The sequence below is a fragment of the Electrophorus electricus genome, chromosome 16 (assembly GCF_041902795.1).
Source record: "Electrophorus electricus isolate QZ-2024a chromosome 16, ASM4190279v1, whole genome shotgun sequence".
Lineage (NCBI taxonomy): Eukaryota > Metazoa > Chordata > Actinopteri > Gymnotiformes > Gymnotidae > Electrophorus > Electrophorus electricus.
In genome coordinates this window covers 12,023,021-12,033,161 of record NC_137512.1, presented here as the reverse complement: position 1 = coordinate 12,033,161, position 10,141 = coordinate 12,023,021, and the positions used below count along the sequence as shown (strand labels likewise).

Below are 10,141 nucleotides of genomic sequence, written 5' to 3'. Positions count from 1 at the left end.
ATCTAAGTAAACATGGATTGTAATGCACTAAGAGTTCTCTAAGGTAATGTGGGGCAAGACCATTCAGTGCTTTCTAGATTATTAGAAGTACTTTATTATCAACATGAAATTTTACTGTGAGCCAGTATAAAGTAGCTAAGATAGTGGTGATGTGATCAATTTTTCTAGTTCTAGTAAGAACTCTGCCTGCTGCATTTTAAACTAGCTGGAGCTTGTTTAGGCACTTAGTAGTACAGCCTGATAGTAAGGCATTACAGTACAATCTTGAAGTGATAAATGCATGGACTAGCTTTGCTGCGTCATATAAGAAGAGCATGTTCTTAATCTTTGAAATGTTCCTAAGGTGAAGAAAGGCGGTCCTAGAAATATTATTTACATAAGCTTCGAACGAGAGACTGGGATCCATAATAACTCCAAGATCTTTAACTATTAATTAAGATGTGATTATGAGACCACTGAGGTCCATGCGATATGAGCGAGTGGTTTTATTTTAAATCAGGCGAATGAACAAACTGCCAAAGGGTTCTTGGGAAGTAAGAGCAGAATGAAAAAGCAGGTTTGGGCGTCACACCGGGTTTGAACGCTCGAGTGCGGTACTGTGGCTGGCCACCAAGACGAGGCGCATCTCATCGCCAACACGCCTCTTTTTCTCCAAATGTAGCTAGCTACGACTCCCAACGAAATGTAGAGCGTCAGAAACAGCAAATAAACGTAAATCGCGTTTCCAAATTGGTAAGTATTTAATCATTTTTTGTCGCAGCCAACATCTTGTATGTGCAGTTTAAATTAAAGTCATGGTATAAAATGTGATATTCTCATTCAGACATAGTTTGGCACGCCAGTCAGCTAACTAGCTAGCCAGCTAGCAATGCACTTTACCCAGCAGTAAGTGTTTGCTTGCAAAACGTATGACATTGTTTAACCATCTTTTGTTGGGCAGTGTTTTTGTCTTGACATCGCCATCAACCAGGTCTTGTCAAAGTATCGATTAATGCACATTTCAGTCAATAAATAAATTATAATGTGTTTATCATGATAATGTGATTATGCGTTTCCTTCATCGTTTTCTCGTAATGTCGCTGGCTAGTTAGCTAGCCTAGCTAATCTAGCACAGATAATACATTTTGATTTTTGCTGCTCAGTTCATGCCCTTGCTGCTTAAGACGCTAGACTTGGCCTGTTAGAATTCTGCAGTTTCTTTTACATTTTTCAATATCTTATTTACGTACCCATACCACGGTTAACATAAATATTTGAATTATGTACGATCACGTGAACTTTGACTGTTTCTTGTGGTGTGTAGCGACTATTGCGTTAACTGATTGACAGCAATTATCTTATGCTTACAGCGTTTTGCCAGAAATTATTGAGAACAATGGTGAAATATTTCACCTGTTCAGGATTTCTTAAAGGAACATGGGACCAAGTATTTCTAGCATTCTGGCAAAGATATCCCAACCCTTACAGGTAAAATCGAAACTGGAACAAACAGGGTATTTTAATACATTTCAGTGAGTTGAATTCAGAAAAGTTGAGTATTGCTCCTTGACACATCTATATGACATCTACATATCCCCAGTAATCATGTTTTGACGGAAGATATCGTCTTTCGGGAGGTAACTCCCGACAGCTGCCTAGTATCCAGACGACTCTTGACCAAAACCAGCCGTGCACCTCGCTGGGCAGAAAAGTTCTTGCCTGCCCACAGGGCATGCAAAGCCTACATCGTTGAAGATTCCATTGTGGATCCTCAGAGTAGAACCATGGTCACTCTCACCTGGAACATTAGCCATGCTTACCTCATGGTGAGGTGCTTAATCCTTCTCACTGTCTCAATTTCTCTAAGGAGCTTTTTCTTTCTATTTTAATCTCTAAGTTAGTCAGCCCATGTCATTGATGTACCTGTATAAGGGTGACAAAAGGGTCTTGGCCTGTATTAACATATTTTAAGTAGATAAGAAAGAGGGATTAAAGCTCTCATCAAGCAAGAATTAGTTGTGTCTACTAATATGTAGCAAGAATTGTGGGACATCATTATAATTTGAAAGCTTCTGGTTTTCTTGTGTCGCTGCTCACTTATGCTTAACTAACTTTAACAGTGTGTTATGTAACTCTCTTTAAAATTATTGAAGGAAAAACACTCAGTAGACATTTCCAGGAATGCCTCTGACAAGATTTCATAATACCTGGCTCACATTGCTTCTTGTGACTGTGCAGTCTGTGGAGGAGCGATGTGTGTATGGAGTCAATCCTGACAACAGCAACTGGACAGAGATCAAGAGAGAAGCCTGGATCTCATCTAATCTTTATGGCCTCTCCAAAGCTGTTCAGGTAAGTGTGCCAAAGAGTACCAGGTGGTGCTCTTGCACAAGACGTGGGTGAGGGGGTGGTTTTTAAATGACAGTGCTGGCAGTGTCAACAGTTTTGTAGTTTTACACCTAAAGGCTAGCATAACATGTAAACGTGCTGGCAGTTATCAAAAATACTAAAATCATATATTTGCATAATTTAGAAATGTTGGCATACAATGAAGTTTCTTCCTGCTTGGGCTTTGAATTTTGGGAGGACAATAAAGCAATATTCGATTGTTGTCCTTATGATTTTCATTTTTATGTCAATATGTATTTTATTAATAGAATGACCAGACATCAACAATTTCTGAAACCTTTTTTCGTTCAGAACTTGCATCTTGCATTTTATAGTATTTTATGATGTATGTGATGCTTCCTGTAGAAACCTTTATCATGCATTTACACTGTTCCAGCATGGCTGCACCTCATGAAATCTCCCATATATTTTCAATATATTTTCAACAGATGCAGCCATGCCAGGGCATTGTTAAAGGCAATAATTTTAGAAAAAACAAATGGTTAAGTTCCAGCATTACTTGGCAACAGTGATTTATTTTTTTCCCTCTCTCCCTACATGGCCCATGTTCAGGAATTTGGTCTTGCCCGATTTAAGACTAGTGTCACGAAGACTATAAAAGGGTTTGAATATGTCTTGGCCAGAATGCAAGGTAAGATTCTAATGTGGTAGAGGGTATTGGTTTGAAATTAAATATGTAAATTGGTAATGTTCTTCCATCTATACTAATACTAGGATTTCTCTTATGTTTTACTTGTTTGTGAAGGTATGTTTATTGCCTTGACAGCCATGGTTTTAAAGTAATATAACAAAACCATGCTATTTTTGCACTACCACTTGTACTCTTGCTTGTACTCAACTACATAAGTGGAAAATTGTGTAAATAACAATCTATCAAATGTTTAACTTTGAAACATCTGTCATTTCTAGATTGTATATACACAAACCCATGTCTACAGTTAACAATTTTTTTCCTTTTTGTCCTCCTAAATTCTCCAATCCTAATATAACTGGTCCCATGTCATCCTAAGTCACATTTTATTGTTGCACAGGTGAAACACCCACAAAAACACTGGCAGAGGCAGCCACTGAGAAGGCCAGAGAAAAGGCACTTGCTGCTAAAGAGAAAGCTAAAGACCTGGCATCCCAAGCACAGAAGCAGCAATACATGTGATGCCTTGTGTAAATAAATAAATAAATAAATAAACACCCATAGCATTGCTTTCCTTAATGGATATTAAAGGGCTTATTTTCACAAACTCCAATCAGTTCAGTTTTGTTAAATTGTGAAACACCTTCTGGATTGCATTCCGTTCTTCACCACAGTTGGTCTATGTGCTGTCTTTAAAGAATACATGACTGATGCAACACAATCCTTTTATCCTCGTGTTCACTGAGATGTTACTATGATTAATCCATTTTGGGAGGGCTATTGTAACTTATTTTTCCATATGCTAGTTGAGTGTTGTTGGTCAGTTTAACACTGATTTTCTAAAAGTGTCCATTCTTGTTCAGATGTGCTCTTCCAATTGTACAAACCATGGCTTTACTTCTGCTATTTACAGTTATGCCATTGCCTCAAATTGAAGTGAGTTGAGGGGCCCCTGATCCTCCTGGTCACTGCCTATATGATATTAAAGGACATCTTGAGCATTCCAACATTTGGCACTTGAAACAAAGAATTTGGATAGAGAGCAATGTCTTCATATATGCATGAAACACACTTCATAGGTAAATTAGTGTTTACTAGTACAAAACTAAGCTAAATTTTATTCAATCGAATTTGCTTAGTGTCTGCTACCTAGAAATCTTTATTCAGGTTAAGCTTATAGGATTAGATCAATAAATGAAATTTATAGCTTTGCTTTTTTAAACATGCTTTGCAAATTAAATTAAATATAAAGCATGTGTTCATTAAAATAGGCTGCATAAAAGCCTGTTATTGTTTACATAAGAGTTTGTGTCTAAATTCTGAGCAGGATATTCTAGCATGTTTCTCATTTTAGTATATTAAAAGTGGAAATGCCCTGTTACATTGTATACCTAAAAGGGAAAAGCACAAGGAAAACCAGGTTGAAAAACAAATTGCAAACATTAAACTTGGAATTTGAATTAAGTTAAATACTTAAAATATTTATTTGTACAAAAGGTTTACATTGATTAAAAACACTACACGAGAACTGAAATACAAAGTTTGTAAGGCATTTGGTGTTTATCATACAATGTACTCTGCTATGTACATTTACACAACTACAATTTATTAATTACTGCTAAAATTAGTTGTATAAAATGACATTTGCTTCATTCAACATTCAGACATAACAGGTTGATTGGTTTATGATAAGAGGCTTAAGATCCATAATACTTTAATGTAACCATTAAGTACCGCATAGTACTAGTAGTCAAATCTAAAACACATTTCCATTAATTTGTCTTAAATCTTTTAAATAGTCTTAGCAGAACTGAATGGCACAGATCTTTAATATATTACCAAATATTGATTAAGCATTAGGCAAATTAGATCATAATCCATATTTTAACATTACTGGTAACCATTTTTATACTCATTTTTTCAACTATTAAGCATATATAATATGCTAAATACATTTTGAAGAAGCCTCCAGACTACTGTATGCATTTGTGTGTTTTAGTAGGATTTAAAAACAAAATGCAGTCATGATCTGCCATTCAGTTTGTAAATATAGGGATACTCTGAATCAGAAACAGTAAGTGCCAATACAGCATTTTGTGCAAAGTTACATAAAATAAAAGACTAGGCTGATGGGGCGAGGCGACAACAACACTGATTTGTGCATTGCAAACAGATGTTAAATTGGCAAGCAAACAGTATGTCCAAGTGGTCATACCTTCATTAATGAAGACTGTCTATTCCAAGCATCACAACATGCCTGAAGGGGAGGGATCCATCAAAAATTCTAGTCCTGCTTGCAAAAAGCTTAAAGTTAGATTTTTTTTTTCCAAAAAACAAAAAACAAAACAACTAAATAAATAAATAAATAAATAATCCCACACCAGCGGAATAGGTCTGTGGGAAGCAACCAGACATTTATTGTCTCAGGCTTATCCTGTTTTAATCTACCTTCCAATACAGTTTATGGAATGCATGACAACTTTTTATAGTCGTCATAACCAGGTGTGATCCGTAATGGAGTAACTATGATCATCAGTTTGTGTTGTGGCCAGACTATCAGAATCCAAAATCCACACCATGCTCTCAACATCAATCTCCACATCCTCTACAATAAGAAAACATATACAACTTCAATATAGTTAACAGTTAGAGAGTCAATAATAGTTAATAATAGTTTTAAAAGAGTTAAAAGTAAACGTTTTGCAGACAATTACAAACAATGTATATACACACTTTGTAGTGACTAATCAAAAATAGAAATAAAACAACAAAAATATTGATCAGACTCACCTTTGTCAGAGTCAGACCTGTCAGAAGACACGGCTGAGCCCGAGCTATCATTGCGTGTCCGCTCTGTGGTACCCTGCAGCTGTTGTAAGCGCACACGTAGCTCCTGCTGCTCCCACCGTAGCCGGTTCTTCATCAACTCAGCATGTTCAGCCTGTTTCTGCAATTTCTACAAACACAGCTCATGTAGACTGTTTTTTATAAAACAGTGATCGGTTGGAAATCTCTTCAGAACTTGGGGGGGGGGGGGGTTCTTAAATGCATGCCCTTATCCATGTTGCAGGCTATAATATTTAGCAGTACTCAGATATAGGTCAAGCAGGACATTAATCATTCAGCAGAACAATATTTTAATTATAGCCTACCAAGACCATTTGTGCTTTAAATGACTAACAAGTAGAAATTCCCACTGAAACACTTTATAGTCCTTCTTCCCTCTGTAGACTTAATCACTTCTAATATTAAGAGTGCTATTGCCCCAACTGACATAACCCTGGTTTTAAGATAACTCAAATATAACATCTTAAGTGCTTATTAACATACATCACACCACGCTAATGGACGTTAATTATTTTTGCTAAGAATAGGTGCATGTTCCTCACCTAGCTGACATGAGCAGGCATAAAAAGGAAAATCAACAGCCACTGTCATGGATTTGTGACTATGACTTTGGATTATATTCTGGTTTAACCTAGCAAACACCTTTAGCATCTTCTACCTGGCCATTACACTAAATGTAGCAATGCAAACCTTTTCACAAAAGTTCGTTTTAAGTACTAGACACGTCTTCTGAGACAATTTGAGTATTGCCTATTTTTTAAGATAATGTGCTAGAGAAGAAACATGGTCTTGAAGACTTGAAAACAAAGTGGTTGGTTAGTTTAGTAGGCAAATACATCATGCTATTCATAAGTCATTGGACAGGTTTCCAAATGCTATATTTGCTTACCTCTGTAACATGATTTAACTTAAGTGGCTCTAGATAATATAAATGTAAACTTGTATAGAAGATAAAACCTCCTTTAAATATCTGATGTTTTCCAAACAGCATTTCTTCCTTTTATCTGACTGTCAGCAAAACTGATACTACAATACTTGTAATGTTTATATATTTATCTTTATGAATCTTAATTTTTAGTCTGCTCACCTTTATGTGTAATTGCGCCCTTCTAAGCAGGTTCAGAGTGGTGTTCCTTGTTGAATCAATGGATAATGGGACCTGCTGTTTTAGCTGTTCCAAGCAGTGTCGCAACTGGGCTCGTCTCCAATTGAAAATCAGAAACATGTATTGTTCTCTCAAAATAAATTGTTCATCTCCATCAATTGAATGCAGTATGCTCAAAATCATCCAGTGAAATCAAAGATGCAAGTTATACCTGTGCTTTTCCAATTCATTGTGAACTGACCTTAAAAAAAAATACAAAAACACTGTTATTATAAGCATTGAGACTGCCTAAACAGACTAAAATTGTTTTAGTCTGATAAGCATAGTTATTAGAACTAGCTAGAATTATAGCTAGAGAATAACTACAGCAAATCGTCAATCAGCCTGATACACACTCTACATATATCACACATTAGCCTAATTACTTACATCTTGTAAAATGTACGATTAAGTTTGTGATCGGTAGACAGCTGCTCCTCTTTGAAATGGCCTCGGCCCGAAGTGTGTGGTATGAGCCTTAAACTCTCACATGAGGTCTCAAACGCCCCCGCGACAGTGATGGCTAACCATAGGTCGCTAAACGGACTTGAGCATAGTCACCTGCTAGTCTCGGGTGAATTTCTTTTAGTTTTCTGTTTGCTTCGTTTGTTTGTAGCTTTACGGTAGCATGGTACTAATGACGCATACCCATGCTCTGCTTCTGGAGGGAAAACCACAAATCCGAACAGTGCAAATCACTAACACGTTCAGTTCATTTCTGGTTACTAATAAGAAAAGACAACAAAGTCAGTTGTTGTTATAGACGCCTAACAAATTAAATCAACAATAACCAACTTGACGTCTTATTTTCGTTTAACCTTTTCCTTTTTGGCGCCACTTTTATATACCAATAATCATTCCTACAGTATCTTGACATAATAGCTACTTTAGCTAGCTAGCTAACAATTTAAGCGTGAAAAAAATAGCTAATTAGTTCACAGTTGAAATAAAGGCTTGCTCATAGTGAAGAACAGCGTGTTTACATTTTCAAACCTGCAAACCTTCGCGCCTTTGTGTACAACGGGGGCTGAAATATAGGTCACGGAGTCAACCACAATTTTACCAGCAAGCTCAATTTCCACAACTTTTGTACAACCCAGTAAGTTAGCTAAAAATAAACTAGCTGGGTTAACTTGTCAGAATAAAATAATTTTTTCAAGCAGTAAGTTGGCTAGCTACAAATTCTGACCAGCAAATTGACTGTCTTTAGCGAAGGTTATTTAGCCAGTTCTGACTTTAATATAAATAACAATAACTTTAACAATACCTCTTTCTCTTCTTTCCAAATATTCTGCAGCTTGCAGAAGAACTTGAATACTACATGCATGTTCCTTCATCATGGATTTAGCTAGCGAGTTTTAAAAGCCTCAACACTAACAAAACTGCAATTACTACAACAGAGAAACAGCTCGTCGCCACGTAATAGGCGTCAATTTGATCACGCCCCAACGGTTCGACACGCCCTTATTTGGCTTTTTAGAGCGCGAATAGAGCGCTTCAACAAAAATGAAATATGAATAATTAATTCTCTTTAAGATATGTCGTTCGCTTTCAGATGCATTAGGTCAATAGAAATAAGAAAATGTATGTGGTAGTGCCGTGTACGTTCCAACAATTGTTTTTTTTTTGCATCAAAAACAACAACAAAAAAAAAATAAAAATCGTGAAATGAAATGAACATTACACATTATCTGGTAATCAAATGTTTTAAATACGAAACGAGTGCATACCTAAAACAGCTAGACTCAACCGTAGGACTATGGTGGCAAAGATGTTATCAGTGGCGTAAATTTCATTTCAACTTCGGGGTGTAACGCACCACCCAACCCTACTTGGGGCAATTCCACCCCCTACCAAAAAAAACCACACACACACACACAAAATAACCTACGCCTAAGGATGTTATTAAACACATGATGGATAGTGGAGCTCTATATGCAGCCATTTCCGAAGCTGATATTTTTCCTGGAGCAACTACAACTCGGGTTTGGGTAAAAGGTGGATTGTATCGGATAATCACTGCGTAATTCAGGAGGTGAATAACTCATTTGTCTATGATATGTTCTCATTTGTCCCACGATAGACCGCCCAACATGCAGACGCAAAATGCTGATTGGCTGTGGGTGTTAGTTTTAAGACAAAGCGTATCGAATTGGTGAACTATTATTCGAAGACGTACATCACCCCTTGAATGTATATTTATTAAATCGCAAATTACAAATTACAAAAGTTGGTAATTTGGGGGTCTCGGTGCATTTGGGGGTCTCGCCTCCATTTTCGATCAGTTTGTAAAGGTTTGTTTATTACTGAGAGGTGTTGTACCGCTGTCAACATCGTAATCCAATGGCCGAAAGAACTGTGAAGATAGTAACAACAGTAGCTTTAGTAAAATCGCTCTCTGGTCGATATTGCATGACACACTTCACAATAAAAGACTTGTCCTTGCTCAGATTCAAAGATATAGGGCTCTGTTGGTGACATCCAATCTTAAAAAAAAAATAGGGCATTGTCACGAGTTATTAAGGTGTTGGATCAAAATCCTAATGTGTAGAAACGAGTTAGTAAGGCGTGGGAAGAAGATAAATGAAGGCAATTGACTTAATTAATCATGTCATGAGACATGGCCTAACTTTAAGCAAGAGACACTTAATTCTGAAAGCAAATAGCCTCAGGCGCAGACAATACGCAGATTTGGCAGAAGTGACATATTTAATCATCCAATATAAATGGAAGCGCACGTGAGGCTAAATGTCAAGTTATCCAAGAGCACTGCCATTCAGGAACTCACAATAGTGACCCAGTCTTATTTCAGTACTGCAAATAGAAATGGATATTTGGGTAAAGTTGTGGTCTAGTGTAGTCCAATTATATTATCACTAATTTTAAAAACTGCTCGTTTCAGTTTCCTTTTTATTATGAGTTACCTCACTGCTGTGCTTATTGTTGTTTATGTTATGGAGAATAAAGACTCTCCGCAACTACACTCGCGTCTAAAATAATGTATTAGCCTTTATTGTATACAAAAGTATTCCCCTAATAAACACAGCCATGTTACAGAATGTTTTGCCCCTAGGTCGGACTGAATGGGCGTATTCCGATGGATATGTGACGTCAATGCATACCTTATGTAG

General features: G+C 36.8%; 2 protein-coding genes across 4 annotated transcripts; one reads left to right on the top strand and one right to left on the bottom strand.

Moving 5' to 3' along the window:
- The first annotated feature begins 571 nt into the window (after positions 1–571).
- Positions 572–3,582, top strand: prelid1a (PRELI domain containing 1a). Its single transcript, XM_027008620.3, has 6 exons — positions 572–732; positions 1,350–1,467; positions 1,580–1,805; positions 2,218–2,331; positions 2,941–3,019; positions 3,420–3,582. The coding sequence occupies exons 2-6, from the start codon at positions 1,376–1,378 to the stop codon at positions 3,539–3,541; spliced, it is 633 nt and encodes a 210-aa protein (XP_026864421.2). The 5' UTR covers positions 572–732; positions 1,350–1,375; the 3' UTR covers positions 3,542–3,582.
- Positions 3,583–4,104: 522 nt separating this feature from the next.
- On the bottom strand, positions 4,105–8,448 carry mxd3 (MAX dimerization protein 3). Of its 3 annotated transcripts, XM_027008622.3 has the most exons (6): positions 8,278–8,448; positions 7,572–7,671; positions 7,183–7,212; positions 6,954–7,068; positions 5,810–5,975; positions 4,105–5,624 (listed from the first exon to the last, which is right to left on the bottom strand). In XM_027008622.3, exons 1-6 carry the CDS (start codon positions 8,348–8,350, stop codon positions 5,512–5,514), a joined length of 597 nt encoding a protein of 198 aa, XP_026864423.1. In that variant the 5' UTR covers positions 8,351–8,448; the 3' UTR covers positions 4,105–5,511. The 3 variants fall into 3 exon arrangements, with proteins under 3 accessions (XP_026864423.1, XP_081555341.1, XP_081555340.1); XM_081699215.1 differs by lacking the exon at positions 7,572–7,671 and having other exon boundaries at positions 6,954–7,212; positions 8,278–8,372; XM_081699214.1 differs by lacking the exons at positions 7,572–7,671; positions 8,278–8,448 and adding an exon at positions 7,401–7,561 and having other exon boundaries at positions 6,954–7,212.
- Positions 8,449–10,141: the final 1,693 nt, after the last annotated feature.